The sequence below is a fragment of the Peromyscus leucopus genome, chromosome 7 (genome assembly GCF_004664715.2).
Source record: "Peromyscus leucopus breed LL Stock chromosome 7, UCI_PerLeu_2.1, whole genome shotgun sequence".
Lineage (NCBI taxonomy): Eukaryota > Metazoa > Chordata > Mammalia > Rodentia > Cricetidae > Peromyscus > Peromyscus leucopus.
In genome coordinates this window covers 32,479,926-32,504,418 of record NC_051069.1, presented here as the reverse complement: position 1 = coordinate 32,504,418, position 24,493 = coordinate 32,479,926, and the positions used below count along the sequence as shown (strand labels likewise).

The 24,493-nt window shown below is 45.3% G+C and overlaps 2 protein-coding genes across 4 annotated transcripts in view; both read right to left on the bottom strand.

Annotated features, from left to right (window-relative positions):
• Jhy (junctional cadherin complex regulator) overlaps positions 1 to 2,526 on the bottom strand; it is a 59,405-nt gene extending 56,879 nt beyond the window's left edge. For 2 of the 3 annotated variants that reach the window (XM_028866298.2, XM_037207589.1), the window contains exon 1: positions 2,460 to 2,526. The gene's annotated coding sequence lies outside the window, so the exon portion shown is untranslated. Of the gene's footprint in view, positions 1 to 365; positions 1,085 to 2,459 lie in introns of those variants that run through there. The other variant, XM_037207588.1, reaches the window with a different exon arrangement.
• Positions 2,527 to 11,750: 9,224 nt separating this feature from the next.
• Crtam (cytotoxic and regulatory T cell molecule) overlaps positions 11,751 to 24,493 on the bottom strand; it is a 29,350-nt gene continuing 16,607 nt past the window's right edge. Inside the window, exons 6-10 of the mRNA XM_028866300.2 lie at positions 23,717 to 23,797; positions 20,301 to 20,384; positions 16,643 to 16,789; positions 14,176 to 14,262; positions 11,751 to 12,607 (exon numbers count right to left, since the gene is read on the bottom strand). Of these exons, the coding sequence (XP_028722133.1) occupies positions 12,477 to 12,607; positions 14,176 to 14,262; positions 16,643 to 16,789; positions 20,301 to 20,384; positions 23,717 to 23,797 (530 nt within the window). The 3' untranslated portion in view covers positions 11,751 to 12,476. The remainder of the gene's footprint in view (positions 12,608 to 14,175; positions 14,263 to 16,642; positions 16,790 to 20,300; positions 20,385 to 23,716; positions 23,798 to 24,493) is intronic.

The window sequence follows — 24,493 nt, the reverse complement described above, 5'->3', positions numbered from 1 at the left end:
TTATCAGCTGGCTCCATCATTTAGAAAAGGCTTTTGCTACCCAGGATGCTGCTAGAGAGGAGTGTATAATTTCGTGGCCATTACATGGAGATCAATCTCAGCTCAGTATTAAACAACAACAACAATGTAATAATAATGGTTAAAAATGTTCAATAAACAAGGTGTGTTGGTGCATGCTGGTAGGCTAAGCACTTTGGAGAGGGGAGGAGGAAGGTCAGGCGATGGAGGGAGGCCAGCTTGGGCTGCATGAGACCCTATCTAAAAACAAACAAACAAACAAACAACAGCAAATCCAAACTGTTCAACAAAAGGTTTGTGAATCCTGTCAGTGAGTGACTCACAACACAGGCTGGACATCCACCTACCTGGAATAGATGCTGTCCTTGAGCAAAGCTGGGTAGGTAGGAGACTGGCCTACATAACATTACAGCTAGGAGATAGTGCAGTCTGTCCGTCCCTTCTAACTTCCTTAAGAGTGTGATTCCAAGTGAACCCTCACTGTCTCCAAGGGCTACAATAGTGACCCATGAGACGGTTTACAGAAAAATGCTTTGAGTTCACACAGGCTTGGGAGATGATGGTTGGGGTTGGATTTCCTTTCATCTCTACCCAGTGTTTCTCTTTTGGTTTATCTTCTCTCACTGCCTTCACGCTGTGTGTGTGTGTGTGTGTGTGTGTGTGTGTGTGTGAGAGAGAGAGAGAGAGAGAGAGAGAAAGAGTCAGAAACCTTTACCATTGGAGCTATGCTCAAATTTGTTTTGACTGGCTTGCTCATGTTCTTTTGGCAAACCCAATTTTTAATTAATTACCTTGACCTGATTTCTGTTCCTTGAATTACTATTATATTGACCTTGTTGCTAGGGTTTCCAAGGACTCAGTCCGGTCCTTGGATGAAAGCACCTTGACAAACACAACAGACAAAAGGTAGTGTTCATACTTAAACAAACATGCAATGATTCTCTGTTTAACGCCACGGTTCTTCTTGGTAGACTAATACATCATTGCCCAATTTTAGATTAGTTTGCCTGCAGTCTCTTATTTAATATGTAAGATCACATTCTGCCATATTTTTTTTTTTTGTTGTTTTTTCGAGACAGGGTTTCCCTGTGTAGCTTTGCGCCTTTCCTGGAGCTCACTTGGTAGCCCAGGCTGGCCTCGAACTCACAGAGATCCGCCTGCCTCTGCCTCCCAAGTGCTGGGATTAAAGGCGTGCGCCACCACGCCCGGCTACATTCTGCCATATTTTAATACCATTTGCTTTTCAGGATATCTTTTAGAAAGCAGTGAGCATGAAAACATTTAAAATCTAAGTCCCTATAAACACCAGTTTTGATTGTTTAAAAAGTCACTGTATTTGAAATCTTGAAAAACAAGCTTAAAAAGTCAGGGCTAGGGGGTATAGCTCACTGATAGAACATGAATGACACCCAGAGTTTAATCTATAACTCCATCAAGAAAAAAAAAAGTCACAGTTCATTTCATATTGTTTTTCATACAATAATACAGACCCTTCATTCTGTCTTTTCTTAAATGAGAACCCAGGGTTTCTTGGTAGTAATAAATAAGTAATGGCCATATATGATAATAATTTAGTTGTTGACAGAGTGGTAAGATTTGGGAAGAACATGAAAGAGCAGAGTGAAATATCCCCCAAATTGGGTTTTCTCTGGAGGCCTGAGCGAGGGAGGGAGGGAGGGAGGGAGGGAGGGAGGGAGGGAGGGAGGGAGAGAGAGAGGGAGAGAGAAAGAGAGAGAGAGAGAGAGAGAGAGAGAGAGAGAGAGAGAGAGAGAGAGAGAGAGAGAGAGAGAGAGAGAGAGAGAAAATATTACATAAAGAGAGCTGACCCCTCGAATAAATGTACTGAGTGGCTACATTTCAAGAATAACTGCGTAGTAACAACCCATACCAAAAAACCCAAACCAAAACACGGTGAAAACAAAACAAAACAAAAACGGTTGGGCCTCTGCCATTCCTGACCGACAATCCACTTCTTAGTAAACAAGAACGGCTTGACATAGTCCCTAGTGTCTAGGGACTAAGAAACCAGCATCTCTCGGGGATCTCGTGAAGGCCTTCTGTCTCGGCCACTACTTGGGGACACATCCGCTAGGGCAGGGGGACAAGGAGGCCCGCTTAAGATGAACAGGGGATCAAAGTCGCCCTGTTTGGAACAGGCTGGGTGCTGTCCCATGGGGAATCTCAGGGGTTTCCGCGCCGTTGCCTCTTTCTAAGGGTCAGGACCGGCTGCAGCGGGCGTTTGAAGGTTCGGAGGTGGCGGGTAGGAGGCCCGGACAGGGGGCTGGGGATCGGGCTGCCCGGCCTGGGGGGTCGCGGTGCTGCCTGGGCGCGGTCCTCCCTCCAGGACCACAGGCTCTGCGGCTCCCTCGCGCCCGCCCCGGAGTTCTCGGTACAGCCCGCCCCGCGCGGCCCCTTCCCACCCGCCGGGAACCGCCCGTCACCTGCCGGCGCTGCTGGGCGGCCGCGCCCCGGGCCCCGCAACCTCCGCAGCCCCGGCTCCCGCTGCGGCTCCCGCCCCGCCCGCCTGCCCGCCGCTGCCTGGAGACCGGGGCCAACATCGCGCCGCTCGCTCGCTCCGGGCCTCGGGGCCCGGCGCTCCTGCTGCCCCGCGGCGCGGGGAACCCCCGGCTCCGGATGCTCAGGTCCAGCCGCCCCGACCCTGGTTAGGAGGAAAAGCAGGGAGGGCAAGAGCCCTGCCTCAATGGTGCTGCTGGGGTAGGCAAGACCCACACACCAGGGAGAAAGGAACCCAGTTAGTGACTGGAGAGGGGAGGTAAGAAGAGAAGAGAGGCGGGAGGGAAGGAGAGAGGCCAATAAGCATTTGACCTTCATCGGAAAGGAACTTCATTCACTAATATTCAGAAGAGGGGAAATTAAAGCCACCCAGGACAGCACACTCACCACTCAGGCATCTTAAGGTGAAAAGTTGGCCACGCGTTGGTGATGCCCCCTGGGAATAACGACAGTCAGAGGGAGTGGCTGGAGAATAAGGAGTGTGAGAGCCTCAAAAAGCCTGAACACCCAAAGGAACAGCCAGATAAACACACCAGTTCCAAGGGTCCAGGGAATCTTATGGATGAAGGACTCTCAAGAGTGTGAACTGGGTAGCTAGCACTTTGGGAAAACGTTTGGCATCATCTGAGATATGCAGGCACACCGTAGTTGCCAGCAACCTCACCTTTAGACATTCACCTGAAGGAAGCATGCGTTTTTTAGGCATCTGTGACAGCTTAAATCCGAAACGTCCCACTCGGGTTCATGGGTTTGAACTCCTGGTTCCTGGCTGCTGGTGGTGTGCTTGTGGTTGGGGGGTCTGATCGGTGGAGGTGGGTCACTGGGGCTGGCCTTTGAGGATTACAGCCTATTGCTGAGTTCTCTGCTTTCCATTTACCCCAGGATGTAAAGTGTGTGTGACATGTCCGCCCCTTAGATAGGCCATGCCTTCTCCACCTTGACGTGCTGGAACCATAAGCCAAAATAATGACCATTTAGTCACAGCTATGATCAAAGTACCTCATACAGCATCCAAACTGGAGAGTTATGGGGACATAACATCAAAGACCACCTAAATCAAACTTTGCTGGGTTTGTAGGTGCACACACAGCAACGGCAACAACTTTAAACAAACAAATAAATAATAAACAAACAAATAAATAAATAAGGCCCAAGTAGGAATTTACGTGAAGTTAGGAACCTGATCAGCTCAGAGTGCCCTTGAGATTATATTTCCTAACTTTAGTGGCTGGCATTGATGTCCATTGCAAATACTTCTTTAAGACTTGCATTTATGCTGGGTGGTGGCGGTGGTGGTGGCGGCAGCGGCGGCGGCGGCGGCGGCGGCGGCGGCGGCAGCAGCACACGCCTTTAATCCCAGCACTCAGGAGGCAGAGGCAGGTGGATCTCTGAGTTGGAGGCCAACCTGGTTTACCAGAGTGAGTCCCAGGACAGTCAGGGCTACCCAGGGAAACCCTGTCTCTGAGGAGAGAGGGAGGGAGGGAAGGAGGGAGGGAGGGAAGGAGGAGAAAGAGAGAGAGAGAGAGAGAGAGAGAGAGAGAGAGAGAGAGAGAGAGAGAGAGAGAGAGAGATTTATGGTGTGTAGAGTGCTTACTGTCAAAATTTTTTCAAAGATGAAGAAAGGAAATGCTAGAAATTATATTCACATTAAAGACACAAGTGGGTCTGAATAAGTGCCTTCAAGAGGCAAGAATGTTTACAGACCAGTTGTGTGACTAATAATAGGAAACAGGGATTCGGAAATAACCTTACTACTAGTTTTACCACGTTTCAATCTGATTCTTATTGTAGATGATTATGTTTTCACTTTCTTTTGACAGCAGGAACCTTTCCTATACATGCACAGTAAGACCCCAGTGTTCACTGACCAAATAAAAATGAGTTACCTGAAACATTTGTGTTAGTCTATCCCGTTTATTGCGTGAATTATCAGGACAGCAACTTCAGACGTGCAGAGGAAACCCACACAAAAGCATTCCTCTTTGTAGCAGCTCCCTGGGTGTGGTGTTCTGAGGAATCAAGAGAGGACCACTCACAGCCTTCTGGTTTCTCAGTCACTAGTCAGTATGAATCATTGCTGAGGCCCTTCAACTGTTTTCTCCACCCTCTGGAGAACATTTCTTCTGGCTTTCTGCAATCCAGGGACCTTGTGTGATTCACAAGTGTTGTGATCCAACGGCTCCTGGCAGAGACATGCCACCTTCTCAGCATAGAACTCCCGGAGTCTGGTCCTCCTCCCTCCTCTACAGCAGCTGTCCTGCGTTTGCTCTGGTGTAATTACAGGTTGGAATAACAGGCACACACAACAGAGCACGTCAGCTGTTTTAATGGAGATAATTTGATATGAAATTATGTTATAAAGAGTTGGAAAGGGGACACACTTCTCATGGGTATTGTGATCCCAGAAAGTAGCTCTGACCTTTATGGCTAGGGAAGCCCAGGGATGAACCTGAACTCATTATCCGGAGCAGGGCCACTTGGGGCCAGGATCCAGGCCTCTGACGGGCGTGAGGAAAGACTAACAGAGCTGGCTCTGGGGACTCAGATGCTGCTACTGAAGCCCACTGAGCTCTGGGGGATGAAAGAGTCTGCCAAGGGGACTTGGAGGAACCAGGAAGAAAGTGAAGGAATGTCAGTTCCTTTTCCTCCTTCGGCCTGGCCACCTCTCTCCTTCACATCACCTGGTCATCGTGTGTGTGTGTGTGTGTGTGTGTGTGTGTGTGTGTGTGTGTGTGTGTGATTGTGACTGCAGGTACCTGAGGAGGAAAGAGACAGCACATCCCCCTGGAATGGGAGTTACAGGTGGTTGTGAGTTCTTGGATGTAGGTGCTGGCAACTGAAATCCAGTCCTCTGTGGGAGCAACATGTGTCCCTAACTGCTGAGCCATCTCTCCAGACCTAAGCTTTCCTATGTTAATGAAAAAAAAAAAAAAAAAAAAAAAAAAAAGACCTATTGTTTCATGGAGCCCAAAACATCCCAGCAAAAGTATTTTCTCTCTTTAAATATTAATACAGTTGCTTCCTCAAATTTAGGCTTTTTTTTTTTTTTTTTTTTTGAAATTAAGTAGGATGGCTTTAAAAACCAAAACCAAAACCAAAAATTGTGTGATACATTTGGGGAGACTACAAGACATTTTTGCTTCCTGGGTCTAGGTTTACTTGTATCTGAAAACAAGGAGCAGAGGAGACAAGGTGTGCGTGTGGGGGGGAATTAACATATTTCAACCGTGATGACAGACCCGCTCATGAGTGCATTACAGGAAGGCAGAGGGCTACTTCTCCCTCAGAAGGTTCAGGATGGCTTAAAAAAAAAATACAACCGCGTTTCATCTAGATCAAACCCCCTTATGAATATAGCAAATTACCATGACTTCAGCCAGGAGGGAGTGATGGCAGATTATGTTGTTGGGCTAAATTAGTGGGCTCATTAACGGTCAGCAGTTCAAACCACCTTCTTCATCTGCAGGGAGCCTTGTGAGTTCAGGGTGCTCAGACTGTTGGGTGGTTGTCATTTTCTCTATTTCCACCTAATGACAGGTAGTGTGGGTGATGCCTGGAGCCAGGGTATTTATTTATTTATTTATTTATTTATTTATTTATTTATTTACTGTAGCGGGGCTGGCATGATAAGCATTCTTTTGACTCACTTCCTAGAAGGCAGCATGGAGCAGGCTCTGCCCATTCTTCTCTGGCTCCATCTCGCTATGAACAAGAGGACAAGAGCATGAAACTGCTTTTTGTGTGGGGAAAAGGCAGGGTCTTGCCTTGGGCCCTTCAGCAGCCCAGAGGCTAAGGCCCTGATCTCAGCTGTTTTACCCACTAGTGGCATCTTTGGTAGCTGCTTGACTGTGTCTGGGTCACTGTACTTCCGTCAGTAAACAACACTGGATCCGTGTTTTCCAGGATAATGACTGGGCACAAAACAGCCTGCTCTAGGATGTCAAACTGCCCCTTTTGGGAGGTGAAGGTAACCTTAGCTCCAGCTTGTCCGGCTTGAATAACCGTCGGCTTTCCAGTCCACAATAGTTCTGACACAGCAACTCAAGACCAGCAAGGACACACGTTTTCCCTCTCCTTGGCACAAGAGCCTGTCCCATGAAGGATTAATGGTGGCTCCAGACTTCATTTGTAGTTACATTTTCAGAGAAGGATGCTTTGATTATGAAGGTCTCCTTTTATCTTTTTAAAGTCTTTTCTGTACCAGGCATGAGATAGGAGGTTTGTACATTTGAGGACATCTTGGGCCACATGGCAAGATCCTGTCTCAAAATATGTAAATAAACAAACAAAAACCTTTTCTAGAAACCTATCAAGAACTCACTCATGTCTCATTGGCTAGTGCTATTCTAAGTTATTGCATTTATTGTAATATTTATTATTGCAACAATAATGTTGTAATATCTACATCCATGGATGCAACAAATCTTAGGTATCAAAACAGGTTGTTCTGCACTGGGCAAGTACAGTTCTTGTCATTATTTCCAAAACAATAGACTGCAATTGCTATCCATGTATCATTTACATTGCACTAAGTATCATTCCCAATCTGGAAGTGATTTTCATTTTCAGAAGGATGTATGTAGTGTATAAATGAATATCACACTGTTTTATACAAAGGGACCTGAAAATATTCAGATTTTGGTGTTTGGGGAGATGGTAGCAGGGAGGTCCTGAAACTGTCCCCCATAGGCACCAAGGGTCACTGTTCGTGGGTAAGGTCCATCTGAACGAAACTGTATTCAAATCAAGCTACACAGAATCCTTTGTGACAACTTTTGGATCCTGTATGTTGAAGTTATAATGTTCGATAGTTCTCAAACTTATATGACCCCAGGAAACTTCTTTTTAAAAAATAATTCCATTTATTTATTCATTTTTTTCCGTGTGTATGCACATGGATGAGTGTGCCATGGCACACTTGTGGAGGTCAGAAGACAACTTTCAAGGATCCGTTCTCTCTTTCCACCATGTGGGTCCCAGACATTGAAATCAGATCTTCAGGACTTGCAGCATTTACCTGCCAAACCATCTCACCACCCCAGGAACATTTTCTTTCCCCCACAAAACTTCTGCTAATATTTCTAGGACATTAGTTTTCCTCAACATACATTTTAATGCTTGATATAAATTCCTTCCTAATTTGAATACTCTATCTGTAAAACTAGACCAGGAATTACTGGGATGTGAGAAATCTATAAATATAACTATTTTATTGGTAAGTTTCTCTGTAACACGTGGGTGATACACTCAAATTGGATTATATAAGGATTTAATGAACTAAATTCAAAGCTTTAGGGGAAATAAAGGTTGCACAGGATCCTCCAGTGCCCACGTTAATGTGAAGGAAAAAGCAGGTAGATTCCAGCTCCAGAGAAACAAAACACCCGAGCAGAGAGGCAACTTCTAGTGGAACAATGTGCTCAGTCCCACCAACCCTGGACACCTGGTGCTCTCTGCTTACCTGTTGGTACTTCACATTATCTCCAGAGAGATGGAAAGGGTTACCAAGGATGGAGCCCAAATCATCAGCCTCCTAGGGCAAATGAAAGATACTGAACACAGCTCCCAACATCTCATTCCATTTTAAATGTCCCCCAAAAGTCATCTTACTACAGCAATAAAGAGGGCATGGTCCTGAGGCCAGATAGGCTTGGACTGGCATCTAGGTGCTACCCTTAGTTTACGCAGTCTTGGCATGAATGCTTTAAAGTGATGATTAGGATGCTGTGATCACCTCAGCCATGGTGCTGACAGTTCATCTCTGCTTTGAAAATGTCTCCTTTGTGCTCCTCCACAGTTCCCCTGCCAGGTTGCAGTGGAGTCGTCACAAAATACTGATTCCAAAACCCTACCCCAAGTCTCCTGACACCGGTCACTGGGAATGAACTGGGGGTCCCCATCTTAGGATATCCACTCAGGGGATTTCCTCCACTCTGCAGGTTGCTGAATCGTTGGCACATTCACTTGGTTCCTGATAATGGATCTGGAGAAGTGAAGCGGTCACAGGGGAAGATTAGCTGCAAACATGGACTCAAAGAGGGCCACATACCTTTAATTGACCATGACAGGAACCACCTCTGGGGTAAGAGTGCTTCCTTCTGCATTGTTTTCAAACCACTGGTGTCTTGATGAATGACTGACACAGAGATGCTACAAAACTATGAACGATATGCCGGATCTAGAAGCCTCTGCACGTTGAAACTCCCTTGGAAAACAGGATTCTTGACTCACTCCCATCAACCTCCTATCCCCATGCTCTTCCCAAACAGTTCCATCCTGAAGACAAAGCAGGCATCATGGGAGTGTGAGTAGCAATATGTGGAGGTCCAGAGAGGGTTTGGGAGGCCCATCCTAGGGAGGAGGCAGTGCCCCAGAGAGAGCTACTCTCTTGCCCACAATGTCAACTTGAATGGGTGAAAAGGACGCCATATAGCAATGTGTATGTGTGTACCTGTGCATGCCAAATAGTTCCACATAGAGGGGCCACATGGTGCGAGGTGTTAGAGCCCAAACTTAGTTGTTGCTGGATCCTAACGGCTCCCTTGGGGGAGGGGGTAAGAAGGTACAGCATCAATGGCACAGACACCAGGAGTCAGTTGAAGGCAAACAACAAACTCATTTATTTAATAATGGGGAAGGCCTTCTATACCCTCCTCCCAGCACCCAGTCTGTGTCACAATCTGGTGGCATTGCGATATTGTCCCTCATTGGCTGGGCAGGATCAGGAACTCTGATAGCGCCTGTTGCTAGGCCCTCAGGCAGGTTCCTGATTGGCTCATAAGGAAGTACGTTATGTGCATGCCTTGGCAACTGGTCTGAGTCAATTTCCTCGACCCTATGGGTCTGTCCTACTACAGATAGTGAGCAGAGACTCCACATGGAGGAAGTGAGGGCAGAAGTGCAGAAATTAGAGTTGGAGCCTTTGCAGGAGAAGGACATCCTAAGGACAGTGGGCAGTGGCAGAACTGGGAGATGACCGCCACACAGGAAATTGATCAAATTGGCAAATGCATTAGGGTTACAAAAAATTCATCTCTCAGAGGAGGGAATTATGAATACAGAAAGAGAGATTCTAGAATAAATTCATGGTTTCAATAGACAAACATAAATATACACCAACACACACACACACACACACACACACACACACACACACACACACACACACCTGCTTAAATAGTCCAAAGTTCTGTCCATTGAGAGGACCTGACAGTGATGATTACCTCAAAAGCAATGATGACAGCTATCACAAATCCTGGCTTCTAAATGCCACCCCCATTGTTAGATTGTAGACTCTCTTTGAAAGCTCTCTCTAGCTCCTCCAAATCAGGCCATGCCTCTCTGGGGCAGAGTTAAAAGATGGTTCTACACTGTGGCCTTGCAGCCCATCCCCCTCAAAGCTGCAAGATAAATGTGTGGTGGTAACCAGTACCTAACTCCTTGTCATGTAGACTGTGTCAGACCAAATATATATTCATATATGCATATATATAAAATAACGACACCAGTCCCTTCGAAGCATAAAAAGTAGGTATCCTGTTTGTTCAAGTGATTTATCCAAAGGCACACTCCCTCCTTCTTTCAGCGCCCCCCCCCCCTCCCAGGCCATCTTCTCTTTAAGCTATCCTTTTGAATGTTCCCCTACCCCAAGGCCCAAACCTGGCCCCAATTGTTTGCAAGGCTCTCTCTCCTAAGAAAGCTCATTTCTGAGGGGCAGCTGGTCTCAGCTTCCTTTTTTCCTGTTCCCTGTGCTATTTCCTATCCACTAACAGGACTAGGAATTCTTAGAGAATTGCTGATCTCAGGGATGGCACAGGGAGAGTTTGAATGTCTAGTATCAGAAAGCGAACTGTGTGCCTGAAGATGGATGCCTGTCTGCCGGGAGGATGCAGAAGCCGCTGTCCACAGTTTGACTGTGAAATTAGCAGTGGGTCAGTTTGGTAGTCACAGATAACAACCCACTGAATAACACGGGAGATCAGAGTCTAAGAAAGGGGAGATCTAAGAAAATAAGTGAACAGCTTTAAAGTCTAATGAGGAAGACAACATTAGCATAGTTTTGAAGCAATTCCCCATAAAATACTTAAAGAAGAGAGTAGGTTTGCATTGAAGAACTCCAGAAGTACCATGTGAATCAATCAAGTGGAATCAAGCAGTAGAAATCAAGTGGGATAGATAATACACAAGAAAATAAAACTCAATGGCTCCCTTGAGAGTCCAATAAAAGTGTAACTTGAACCCGATATAAAAAAAACATTGAACAACACTCAGCTGAGGACTGCTCTATAAAATAACTACCTGTGCTGCAGACACCCAGGCCATGAAAAGAAAAACCAGACAGATAAATAATTTCAAATAAACAGAAGTGAAGATGGAGTGAAAATCTAATTGGGGCCCTCAGGACAGTTAGGGCAATTGGGAAGGCTTGAATGGTGTCTGCCTTAGTCACTGTTCCTTTGCTGTGAAGAGACATTATGGCCAAGGCCACTCTTGGAAAAAGAAAGCCTTTAATCGAGGGCTGGCTTACAGTTTTAGAGGGTTAGTCCATTATCATCATGGCGGGAAGCAGACAGGCATGGTCCTGGAGCAGTAGTTAAGAGCTTTACATCTTGATCTGCAGGCTGTAGACAGAGTGAGACTGGGCCTCATGTGGGGTTTTGAAACCTCAAAGCCATTCCCAGTGACAAATATCCAACAAGGCTACATCTCCTAATCCTTCCCAAACATTTCTACTAACTGGGGACCTAGCATTCAAACATGTGAGTCTATGGAGGCCATTTTCATCCAAACAATGACAGCATCCAAGGACCACGAGTGGAAAGACAGCCATGCTGCTTTCCTGACTTAGGTGATTGCCTTTTTTGGGGTACACAGAGGGTGTAAGGGTTGATGAGCATCAGGTCCATTCACTCTTAGAGAGGTGAGGAAGGTCCTCTGTGCTGCCTTTACACTTTGCTAGAATATTCTACATGTTAAGTGAAAACATGATCACAGGAGGCATAGAACCAGGAGGAGTTGCTCCTTGTGATAACGCACTTGTGATATAGGTGTGTGTACGCATGTTTGTGTGCATGTGATACTTTCAAATTGGTTTTCTCACATCCAAATAAAGAGAAATGCCTCAGAGAGCACCAGAGTTTGCTATGTCCTCTAAACTGATTTTTTTAAAAAGGAGAGTTATTAATAATTTTTACAGAGAATCGAGAAGCACAACAACCTCCAGAAAGACTCACTCTGGTCTTTATTAAAGAAGTTCCAATACCACTATGAGTTTAACAATCTGTCAATTAAACCCATGGTTTTTTTCTGTACATGCTTTTGTTATGATGTAATCAGGTTAAAAAAAATTGTCTGCCAGGTTGGTGCACATGGATAGCAAGTCAACCTAAGAAACTGGCAGTTGAGTTCAGTCCTTGTGTTGAGAGTTGTGTGTAGATGTCTGGGTCTTCATGTCCATCACATGATGTGACATCCCATCCCCCCACCCCGTTGCCCATGTGGCACCTTCCGAGAGCCTGTCTTGAATGCGGGCTTCTGGTATCTCAGGTCTTCTTTGGGTGCTTCGCATCCTTAAGTTCTTCTTGACCGGAAGGAAAGATTTTAAACCAATTTAAACAGCTCTGATACCAGCCCCATGTCTAAAAACTGCTGCCTACTGCTCCCTTTGAGGTCAGATGTGCGCTGGTCATACTGACCCCGATCCAAAAGACTTAGTAGAGTTCTCCAGCTCTGAAGTAGTGTCAGTCATAATAGGTTCTTTCGATGTTTTTCTTTCAATGAGGAGCTTTTTGTCCATGGCTTGGTCGTCATGTGGCTGCCCTGGCTCAGTGGACACTGTCCTGAATTGTACTCAATGGACATTTTTTTCATGCCACAGTGCTTATGCTCCTTTCCAGGGCCTTATCCAGCTGCCCTGAAATCCTGTCTTCTGTGGCAGGGAACACTTAAACAATACTCTCTGGGACACGACTGTTCTTGCCTCCTAGTTTCCAATGCTGCGCATTCTCCTTCCTCATTGTTTTGGCTCCTGAGTATAACCGAGTGATGTAGTTCATACAACGCTTGGACTGTGAAGCTGAAAGAAAAACACATTAAAGATGATTTTGAACAGCATTGCACTCACTCATTTGGAGCTCTTGGGAGGCCATGTTTTAGTTATAAACCCAACCTACAATCATTGTATTGGCATATGTAAATGTTCTAAATAAATAGTTGTGCCTTAATTTAAAAAAAAACTTACACTACATAAACAATATGCTAATCAACCTGAAATAAAATGCATAGACATTTTGCTACCTATCAACTGCAGAAAGTGATACATTGCCTTCAGCAAAATCACACACTAGAAAATAACAAGGCTTGTGGGGAAAAATTAGGTTGGGGCAGAACTCTCCAAGCCTAGGGCTGGAGCTGGCCCCAGACTGATCTTTTGGAAAGCATAAAACAATAGAGCTGTAGCATTGGGTTTGAGGCATGGAGGCATGGAGAACAGTGCTACGGATTTGAATGTCAACCTGATTGGATTGACGGACCTCTAGAAGACCATTTTTTTAAAACCAAACCGTGAGGACGCTTGCTCGTTCAGCACCTAGGGTGAGTGCTTTCCTTTCTCTGCTAAAGCTCACAATTCTCCTCAGCTGTTTTACCTTCCTCTAGCCCAGGAAAAACACCACAGGCATCCACACAAATCACACCAGTTCCAATGCCAGTCACCCGTGTTTCACAGTCCACTAGCCGGCGGGTTGTTTCCTCACACTTCCCCATCATCTGGCCACTGTGTCTCTTGCCCTACAAAAGCCTGTTCTCTCAATGTCACACCTTGGAGGGTCAAACCGAAACAAAAAGGCACAGGTGTTTTAAGAGACCAGCTCTCACAAAAACTCTCGATCAAACAGACAGGACCAAGCAGCAAAGCTCAGTACATTTCTCTAAACACTTGGCAGGTAGAATAAATAAATTTGCATGGAGGACATACGGCAGGGAGCAGGTATAAAATTCCTGCTGTGCTATTGATCTGTCTGGCTTCTGCCTACTAGATTTTTTTTTTTTAAAAAAATCAAGAATACACATGTGTGCATGTGCAGACCCATACTCCCATCCACCCACCCACACCCAGACATTCTCCTTCCCCTTTAAGGGTCTTTTCCACCATTATTTTGCTTAAAGTATTGCAATGAAGTCATCCAAAAGACCCCAAATATTTCTCTTTGGATTAATTAAGCCTTGAGTTCATTTGGTCAATGAAAATTTCCCAGACACTCCATGTGTGCCAGGCTCCGTGACAGACTTCCAGGATGCAGAATGAACTTGGTTGTGTACTGACTAACAGAATAAGCGTAGGGTGGGGTGGAAAGGGCTTCACACTGACCGAGGGTTTGTGTAGGATGCTGTGCAGCAGCTCAGGCCACACAGGGCCCCTGAGGGCGACAACGAAGTCAGAGCCGGCCTTCCTAAAGTTGAGGACTTTCTACTACATGAGTTTAACTACCATTTAATTTTGAAAGATGAACTTCCTTAAGTACTATAAATCAAGTGAAAATCTGTCATGTCAAATCAAACTTCGATTCTATCCCCTCCCCACTTTCCCTAGGCGACTCCCGGATGAACCTCGCTGTTCTAGCGTCAGGCCGCACTTTGACTTACTCTGGCTCTTATTCTCTTGGGAAGATGTTTCCTCATTGTTGGATCTTGACCTGTAACTTTCTAGAGTTTGCTCTGAAATTTCACTTTCTGTAAGAAAAGAGAATTGCATTACTAATTTCTGACATTGCAGACATCGTAAGAAATGGATGCTCGAAGAAGGCGACAGCCTGGCCACCTGTTGAACTGTCATGATTTCTCGTGCCTCGTGCATTCGTTAGCTCAGTATGCCCTCTTAGAGCGTGTTCAGGGTTCCTAGGGGCACCGCAGGTGATGAGGTCAAATGACAGCAGAATAGAAGCAAGCATCGTCCTTCAGAAAGGAACAGCTGCAACAGCCCTAACAGAATGATGGTGGCCAGTCCTTAATGGGAGACTGTCATTTACCTACTGCACAAAGGAAATGTCAGACCCTGTCTCTGGGCATATATATATGTATATATGTATATATATATATATGTTATAGTCAAATTATCTTTTACTTGATTTAGTTACCATACAAAATGTTGGGCTTTCATTATGACATTTTCATGCATTATTGTGGTGTTTGAATAAGAATGACCTGCATAAGTGCATATACTTGAATGCTTAGTCATCAGGGCATGGGCCTATTTGAGAAGCATTAGGATGTCCTTGTTGGGGGAGGTGTTACTGGGTGTGGGCTTTGAGGCATCAAAAGCTCACACCAGGCCCAGTCTCTCTGTCTCTACCTGCAAATCAGGATGTAGAACTCTCAGCTACTTCTCCAGCACTGTGCTGGCCTGCATGCCACACGCCCCACTATGATAATGGACTCACACTTTGATCCTGTAAGCAAGTCCCCAGTTAAATGCTTCCTTCTATAAGTTGCCTTGGCCATGGTAGCTCTTCAGAGCAATAGAAAAGTAACTAAGATATATATGTATCGTTGTAGTCTTCTCATGTTTACCTCCCACCATCACTCCATAACCCCTCAGATCTCTTTCCCTTCCACTGTTTCTCTCTACACCTCCTTCTGCGTTCATGTCAGATGTATTTTCTGCATATGGAAGAAAGCACATGCTATTCATCTTCCCCTCATTACCCTCTCTTAGTCACCCCTTTGGGTCTATCCATAATGAGTTGTTACATCATCTGTCTAGATAAGCTCATACTAAGCTTTCAAGAGTGCTGCTTTTAAGGCAGAGATATTCAAAGATGCAGCATCTTGAGTTGGTATAAAGAATTTTCTGTCACCAGAGGCCTTGGGCCGTATGTGACTAGATCAGCTTTGTTCAGCAGCACTATAATCCAAGTTACTTAAAATACTCTAGCAGATAGAGTCAAAAAAGGGGGAGGATTTCACAATACATTTTAGTTAGCTGGTATACCTCAAATACCATATTATGTTCGAGTGTGAGTGTGTGGATTGATTTTTCAAAATTGGGTAGTTTATCTTTATAGCCCATCTTGGTAGAGACTCAGGACATGTCAGGGGCTAGACAGTCATCTTGTGGCTGCTGCAATGGACGGCGCAGGCTAGACAATGAGTTGACACTGAAGAGAGAGTTTCTTTGAAGTTAGTTTTTAAGGTTTTGGTTTGTGTATAATGTATTGTGATCGTATTTACCCCTTTACCCTTTCTCATGCTTCTTCCTAGTCCTGCTGACCGCCATATTTCCCCCAGCTAGTCCCCCATCATCATGTCTTTTTGTGTGTTTGCAGCTCCTATACAAGTGCTGTGTGTTCATGATGCCAATAGCCATGGCACATGCAGAAAGACAGCATTTCATGGCGCTCCTCTCCATTCGTCAGCTTTTACAGTCTTCACACCCTCATGAAGAGGGGCTTTAATCCTACATACATTTATGGAATTATTCTGAATAACTTCTAAGGCCCTGTCAAGCTCTGTTATGTGTTGAGTATATGCATTTTAATAGGGCTCTTCTATACTAGATACTTTTATTTTGATTTATTTCTACAGTATTATGATTGTTATTGTTTTGGTGTAATGGTAACTCTTTCATTAGGATACTTGGGGAAAATGGCTGATGTCTTATTGATGAGTGGAACTCAGCGCATTCTCGTAAAATATAAAAGGCATCAGACATTTATCCATAACTAGAACATGACCTTTATCCATAACTAGAACATAAGGAGACCAGGGATCTCCTGTCCTGTAGACTCACATGGCCCCAGCACTGGGAACGGTCCCTGGCCTGCAGTGGGCACTCAGTGAAGGCTCGCTGAGTGAACAGATGAATCGGCTCAGTGTTTTATCAACAAGAGCATCTACAGTTCAGCCCCAACTCCGATAGCTACTTTAGCTTCTCTCTCTTTGAGCATGCTCCCTGGAGATCCATAGCCTACGTTTGCTAGAAAGCAAATGAGCGACACTCTTACTGGTCAGCTTGCACAGCAGCTAAGAGAGGAGCGTTGATTGACAGGCTCTCCCTTTTCTCCAGCTAGCCGTCGGGCTCTGAGGGACCTCACTGGGTTCTCTGCCCACTCACCCTTCTTCCATATCATGTGTGCTTTACGGAGCTTCATGATGAAGAGCTGAACAATGATGAAGAGGATGAAAATGAGGAAGGACACCAGGATGAGCAGCAGGATACCACTCTTCCTCTTCTCCAGGCCTATGTACTGAGCGCTGGCTTCTGTGAGGACAATGGCAGGGTATTAGGCAATTTGGTAATTTGGTTTTGTGGCTTTCTTTCTGGTTTCAGTTATTGTGGAATGTGATGGTTAGTCTTCATCTGTCTTTCTTTCTCTACTTTTTTCTTTTTTTGAGATGAAGTCTCATTATGTAGCCCTGGCCAGCCTGGAACTTGCTATGTAATCCAGGCTGGCCTCAAACCCACAGGGACCCACCTGTCTCTACCTCCCTAGTGCTGGGCTTAAAGGTATGTAGCACAACACTTGGATGTGATGCCTAATTATTTTATTTTATGGGTTTTTTTTTTTGAGACAAGGTTTCTTTGTGTAGCTCTGGCTGTCCTAGAACTAGCTCTGTAGACCAGGCTGGCCTTGAATTCACAGAGATCTACCTGCCTCTGCCTCCTGAGTGCTAAGATTAAAGGTGTGTGCCACTACCACCTGGCACTGTGGTGCTTAATTTTAATTCTCAGCTTGGCACAATATAGAATCATCTGCAAACAGACCATCTCAATGAGGGAGTGTCTAGATCATGTTGGTATGTTGGTCTGTGGGAGATAGTCTTTTTTTTTTTTTTTTTTTTAAGATTTATTTATTTTATTATGTATACAGTGTTCTGTGTGCATGTATACCCACAGACCAGAAGAGGGCAACAGATCTCATTACAGATGGTTGTGAGCCACCATGTGGTTGCTGGGAATTGAACTCAGGACCTCTGGAAGAACAAGCAGTGCTCTTAACCTCTGAGCCATCTCTCCAGCCCGGGAAATAGTCTTGATTACATCAATTGACTAGGATGACCCAGCACATTATGGATGGCACCTTTCCCTGGGCTGGGTTCTGGACTGTATAAAAGTAAAGAAAGTAAGCTGAGGAATAGGAATGTGCTCATTCATTCTCACTGTGCTCCTAATTATGAGTGAGACAAGCTGGTTCAGGTGCCTGCCTTGACTTCCCCACAATTACAGACTGCAACCTGGAGCTGTAAGCTGAATAAATCCCTTCTCCCTTAAGCTGCTTTTGTGAGAATGTTTTCTCACAGCAAAGGGGAATGCATCCAGGACAAGGAATATATACTGCACTTCTTCAGTGCAGTTTGGACCAAAAGACAGCTCAGCGCAGGAGATGGGCCAAATTTACCCCAGAAGTCATACTCTGAAAACAAGCATAAGAGCAATAGAGACACATCAATCTCATGGATCACTTGAAAAGTTGTGTGTGTGTGTGTGTGTGTGTGTGTGTGTGTGTGTGTGAGATGACATAGATATCTCATTCTTTTTTTGTTTCTAGAGAAAGCACACAAGAATATTGACTAAATTCTAGTATGGGAATTTTAAGTGGCTGTGAGGAATGCTCGCTCTGCACATTGTAGCCCAGGAACACAGGAGAACTAAGGGGTTTGGAAAAAACTATCTGAATAAAGCAAGATGCCATGTTCCTGGGCTAGACTAAACGTGTCCCTTGTGAAGGCATAAGGAGATACACTTGATGAGCTTTTAAAAGTCCTTCTAACTAGTGGGACGTTTGCCAAATGTCCTTCTCCTCAGCCAGCAAGCCCAGAATTAAGGAATGGTGGCTATGTGGAGACTACAGTACTTGAATCTGCCTAGGACATAATCCTTATGCTTTAGGGGATCATTTTTATATAAATAAATACATTAAAAAGGCAAACAAAAGTAAGATATGCTAACTTCCAGAGCCATGTGTATTTATAGAATAATGTGTCTAGGAATTCAGAGACGAGTGGGGACACCGAGGTTCCTTGCCTCAGGGAAACTTTCTGTAGACATCAGTCTTGGGAGAGAAGTAAGACCGCTAAGATGAAGCCTCTTCTGCTGTGGGGTAATAAGGATAGACAGGGCAGGGGTGTTGAGGCAGGATGATGCCTTCAGAGCATCATGCATCTCTCAGGGGCTTTCTAGAAGCAGGGCTGCAGAAATAGGTAGCAGAGTGCACCTTATGCAGATGAAGAGCTTGTTTGGTATGTTGTAGACTACGGGAAGCCAGAAAAGTTCAATACACAGGTGTGCAGGGCACAAGGATGTGTTTCTATGGTGCCAAGCCTGGACTAGAGGAGGAAGAGCTGAAGCCACAAGATGAAGAGGGCCTATATCAAGGGAGTAATATGATCACAGACAAAACACCTGGAAGAGAACTCATGAGTCATCGGTGGCTACATGTGTGTCCACGTGTGCATGCATCTACTTCTGTATCTACAGAGAAACAAAGGGTTGGGATACACAATGCTTTGAACCACAAGCTGTTTTGTGAAGAAGGATGCTACTTGGACGGTTAGCAATGTTGAGCTTCGGAGAGAAGACATTTGACTAAAGACGAGGAAAACATAGAACGAACGAGCTGGTGGGATGGCTCAGCAGGTAAGGGCGCTTGCTGCCAAGCCTGATGACCCGAGTTTGAGTCCTGGGACCTACACAGCGGAAGGGAAGAACCAACTCCGTAAAGTTGTCCGCTGAGGCTGGAGAGATGGCTCAGTGGTTAAGAGCACCGACTGCTCTTCCAGAGGTCCTGAGTTCAATTCCCAGCAACCACATGGTGGCTCACAACCACTTGTAATGAGATCTGGTGCCCTCTTCTGGCCTGCAGGGACACATGCAGACAGAATACTGTATACATAATAAATAAATAAATCTTAAAAAAAAAAAAAGTTGTCCTCTGACCTCCACATGGGTGGCATTCCCCCCTCCCACCACAAACAATTAATAAACAGACTAAGTAAACACCTAAGTAAACAAACAATAACTATGTAATAAACTTTAAAGAAAAAGGGAACACGGAATGGAATTGAAACTGATGAAGAACATTCTGTAAGTAGAAATATGGAATCCTTCCACGTTTAGGTAGCAGGAAACAGCTCAGGAATGAGTGAACTTTCTATGGACTAAGGAAAGCTGGCCAGGGACTTTAGCCCAGTGGTCAAAGCTTGCCTAGCATGTGTGAAATCTTGGGTTTAACCCCCAAATACCAAAATTTAAACAGAGACAAGGTGGAGCAATGAAATCAAGAGCATCCACATTTAGGAATTCAAGAAAAGGGACCGGAGACTGGCTTAGCCGTTAACAACACCGGCTGCTCTTCTGGAGGACCTGGGTTTGACTCCCAGTACCCACATGATGACCTGCAACTATGGGTAACTTCAGTTTCGGGGGCTCCAGTGTCCTCCTCTAGCCTCTGTGGGCACCAGGCACACATGTCATACACATACAACCATGCAGGCAGACACTCGTGCCCATTCAAAAGAAATCCTTTAAAAAGAAAAAGAACTCAGAAGAAGTAGAGTTAGTTAGCTGAGGTAGAGATGCAGTGGTTAGCAAAAATGCCAGCACCAGGAGGACGAGGAAGTCAAGAGACAACTAAGGACGGGGCAAGGGAGTGATTGACATGTCATAAGGGTAGACATGTCACAGGAAATAAGGAATGGAGAAGACCACTGGACACACAGCCAGGAGGGCAGAGGACCAAACATCAGTTCTAAGTGCAGTGGGTGACACTCACCAGTGGCCAAGTCAGGGTCTTGAGTGACATGTTCTTCCTCTTCCTCGTCAATCTCTTGTATACTGGAATTTCCCATCATTGAGACTAAGGTGGAAGTAAGACATGATATATACACAGATCACATATATGTGACTCACCCTATAACTGCTCTGGCTCCACTGTCCCTCTAAACCTCATGCGGACATTTATTTGCCATGTGATGGTATGGGCATGTGGGCCTGTAAGAGGAGTTTAGGTCTAGAAGGTTCTACCCACAGGAAAGGACTGATACTATTATGGAGAACAAGTTCTTTTAAAAATGTACTTATTTTATATGAATGGGTATTTTGTCTGTCTGTATGTCTGTGCACCACAGTGATGCCAAGGACCCAAGAAGGCCAGGAGAGGGCATCAGATCCCCTGGATTTACATATGGTTGTGAGTAACTATGTGAGTTCTGGGAATCGAACCTGGTTCCTCCAGAACAGCAGCCAGTGCTTTTAACCACTGAGTCATGTCTCCAGTGCAGACAGAGTTCATTTTAAGGAAGTGGCCTGGCCCTTCTTGCTCTCTCTTTGCTATACCAGGCAGGTCCTTGCTGTGGCTCCTTGATAAACAGACCTTGATTTGGGTCATCTTCCTCTCTCTCCCTCTCCCTCCCCCCTCTCCCCTCCCCCCCTCTTCCCAGAGTCTCTTTACATAGCCCTGGCTGGGAGACCAGGCTGGCCTTAAACTCACAGAGACCTTTCTGCTTCTGCCTCCCGAGTACTGGATTTAAAGGCCTGTGCCACTATGCCTGGCCTCCGTCTTAATTTTCTGAGACAGGTTCTCTCTCACTGAACCTACTAGACTAGCTGGTCAGTGAGCCCTGAGGAAATGCCCATCTCTGCCTCTCCAGTGCTGAGATTAATGTAGGCTGCAGGGCTTTCTATGGCTACTAGGGATCTGAACTCGGGTCCTCATGCGTGGGCAGAAAGCGCTTTACCCACAGGGCCATTCCGCTAGCCCCTGTGACAGGCTGTTCTGAACTACGGTCACCCTACCATGCAGCAGAACACCGGAACTGACTCCCTGTCTCCAGCCACCTGCTGGCACTCATCCAACCTCCTCCCCCTCTTTTCTTCCCCCACCCCTCCCCTTCTGAGTTCCAATTAATAATAATCACAGTTCCATTTGCTTTTACTTTTAGGTCAACATTTTTAGCTCTCACACATGAAAAAGAACACACAGCCTTTGTCTTTCTGTGTCTGTCTTATTTTGCTTTAAAAGTACCAGTTTCTCGCAAAAACAGTCACAAAATGCCAGCCTCCCTTTGTCTTACTTGTAAAGGCGACCCTTTATTGGACACTTATATGTACCAGGCTATAGTGCGTGTGGTGTGTGGTACCTCTCCTCAGCTCTCAGAGGACAGGCTTTAGCCGTTAGTGAAGGGCCTAGTCCTGAAGCCGTTGAGTAGGGGAGTCAACCAGGAAATTCCCAGTTGGGTTTCTGACTGGGGAACCTAAACCAAGGTCATTATTTCGTGCTTCCTTCCTGAGAGAGAACGATTAGGGAGGAGGCCCTTAGGAGGCTTCAAGACAACCATTGAACAAAGAGGGCCTGGCAGAGCCTCCGGGCTTTCTGGAGAGAAACGTGGGTAGAAATGCACAGCCCAAAGCTTTTTGTACGCTTAGAGTCTCAGCTGTCAGTCTGAAGTCTAGACGCCCCTCTTCTAGAAACAGGTTGAAGCGTGAGGCTTTCATAGAAGAACTGGAACAGTAAGAGCTTCTCTGGAGTTTTGTTGTTAATGCTTCAACTCCCCCTTCCCCGGCTGCAGTCTTTTTATCAGCCCGTTGCACAGCGCCACTCTGTGGCCCCGAGGGGAATGGAGCCTCCTGCTCTCCAAACAGGTATTATTAACGGTAATAAAACTGCAGAAATTGAAAGCTGAGAAGAATTTTAGAGACCATGTCTCTTAAATCCTAGGTTGTATATGAAAATGCAGAGCAGAAAATTGAGTTGCTCAGTAGTGGTGCCAGGCAATTTAAAAACAACCAGATTCTAAACACGTTTAAAAATATTGGATTATTAAAGCAAGGATGTGGTTGTCCCACTTCATAACGTTTTCAATTTCCACCACTCTTCAAAAAAATAATCTGTACAGTACATATTGTATTTTTCAGTGTTTAAAATCCCCAAACATTTACTTTTCAATATTATTCAGGACACAGCGTTTTTAAAAAAAATGTGATCCGATACTGAAAACTATGAACATGGTAATGATCCAAGACAGTTACCTTACCAGATGGAATTATTATAGAGAACATGCAGGAATGCTCACCTTCCTGAGAGAGGCCAAGCATCTTGCTCAAGACACCAATAAACTCACTCACTAGTTCGTTCATTCATTCATTCATTCATTCATTCATTCATTCACATGTCCACTTATTATGCATTTTCCGAGTACCCACTATTGGCAGATACAGTGCTGCATAAAGTTAAATGAAATGCATGATATTTTTCCCCAAGTTAACTAGTTAATTCATTATCTAAAATACAAGACTTCCTAAATTCTTCTTATAGCTCCATCCTGTCAAAAATGACCTGTGTTCTCGATAACCAAGTAATGGACAGATGTGCTTCAGAGGTGAGCGGGCTCACTGTTGGTCACAGTTCTCCTGTCCCCACCTCCCACTCCTTATCTCTCTGCGGGTGGGAAATCATTATGTTTGTGATGCTGGACATAGAAAACCAAGAGCAAGTCTCCTAAGTGACTTCAGCTCTGTCTTTATCGAGGAGAAAATTCACATGTCACAGTCATATGTGCGTGAGTGTGTGTTTGTGTGTGTGTGTGTGTGTGTGTGTGTGTGTGTGTGTGTGGTGTGTATACTTAGGTGCCTTGGGCCCAATATCCCTGAGCTCATAAGGCCCTGTGACAAAAAGCTCATGAAATAGGAATTCTTGACCTGACTTTATCCCAGGACCACAAGACTGCAGCCGGTTGGAAGGGGTCTATGCAGTCTTCTGAAAAATCAAAATAAAGGGCTAGGAAGGTGGTTTAGTCGGTCAAGTGTTCACCGTGCAGGCATGGGAGCTCGAGTTCTGTTTCCCATAACTCACAGAAAACAGGCACAGCGGCACAAGCCTGTAACCCCAGCCCCGGGAGGTAGAGACAGGAGGATTCCGACGGGCTTACCGACCAGCCAGTCTAACTGAAATTGTTTCAAAAATCAACCAATCATTCAGAAACAGGCAGGAGGAGTCATCAAAGAAAGAAATTCTTACATCCACTTCTGGTTTCCACACACGTATGTGTGAGTGAGTGCACCCACGTGTGCACACATATACACTCCACACACATACACAACATTTAAAACCATCCTTTAAATGCGGAATTAAAAACGTGCATCTCCCACCAGGCGTTTTTTCCTAAGGTTTCAGTGGTTTTTGAGACTCACCCGTACTCGTGGGCTGCTGGGGGCCTTGAGACGAGTGAGAGCCCTGCTCCGGAGCATCTGAAGCTGTTTCTTGATCTGCAACTAAAAAGGGGGAAAAACAAAATTCGGAAACCATGGAGATGAGCTTTAGCCACATTTTGCTCAGGGTCACAGAGCCAGGAGAGCAGAGCAGAGACAGGCTGCTACCCACTTCTGGGGCTTGTGCCGAAACCCGGAGCCCCGACTCTGTGTTTTGAATCCGCACCACGCTGCTTGCCCATCTGCTAGGTGACCTGGCTGACAGTCCAGCATGCTGGGACCCCTGTGTGTAAGGACATTTGGCAGTAGCAGGCAAAGGGCATTTGCTGTGTCCTTCTGCACACACATGTCTATCTGTTCCTCTGTCTGTCTATTTGCATATGGATATTTTCCTGTTTCCATAGGAAATATACTTCCACATCATTGACCCATTTCTCCAGGTGCAGACTGAGCTGAATCTCAATGCTATTATCAGCATATTCTTCAGTGACATGGGCAAGACGCTTAATTTAGCCAGCACTGAATATTCTCCCATATGTGTGAAATACAGTTGCTAGCTTTTACCTCTTGTGTGTGTGTGCATGCATGTGTGTGTGCAGTAATAACTCCATTCACATATGGTGTTCAGTACAATGTCTGTTTACTAAGTGAGATGCTCACTAAATGCTGTTGCATAACATAAATGATGGTGGATATTTCCAGAGAGTCAGCTTAGATCATTTTCATCAGTCAATAGAAAGGCTGGCATCCAGGAAGAAT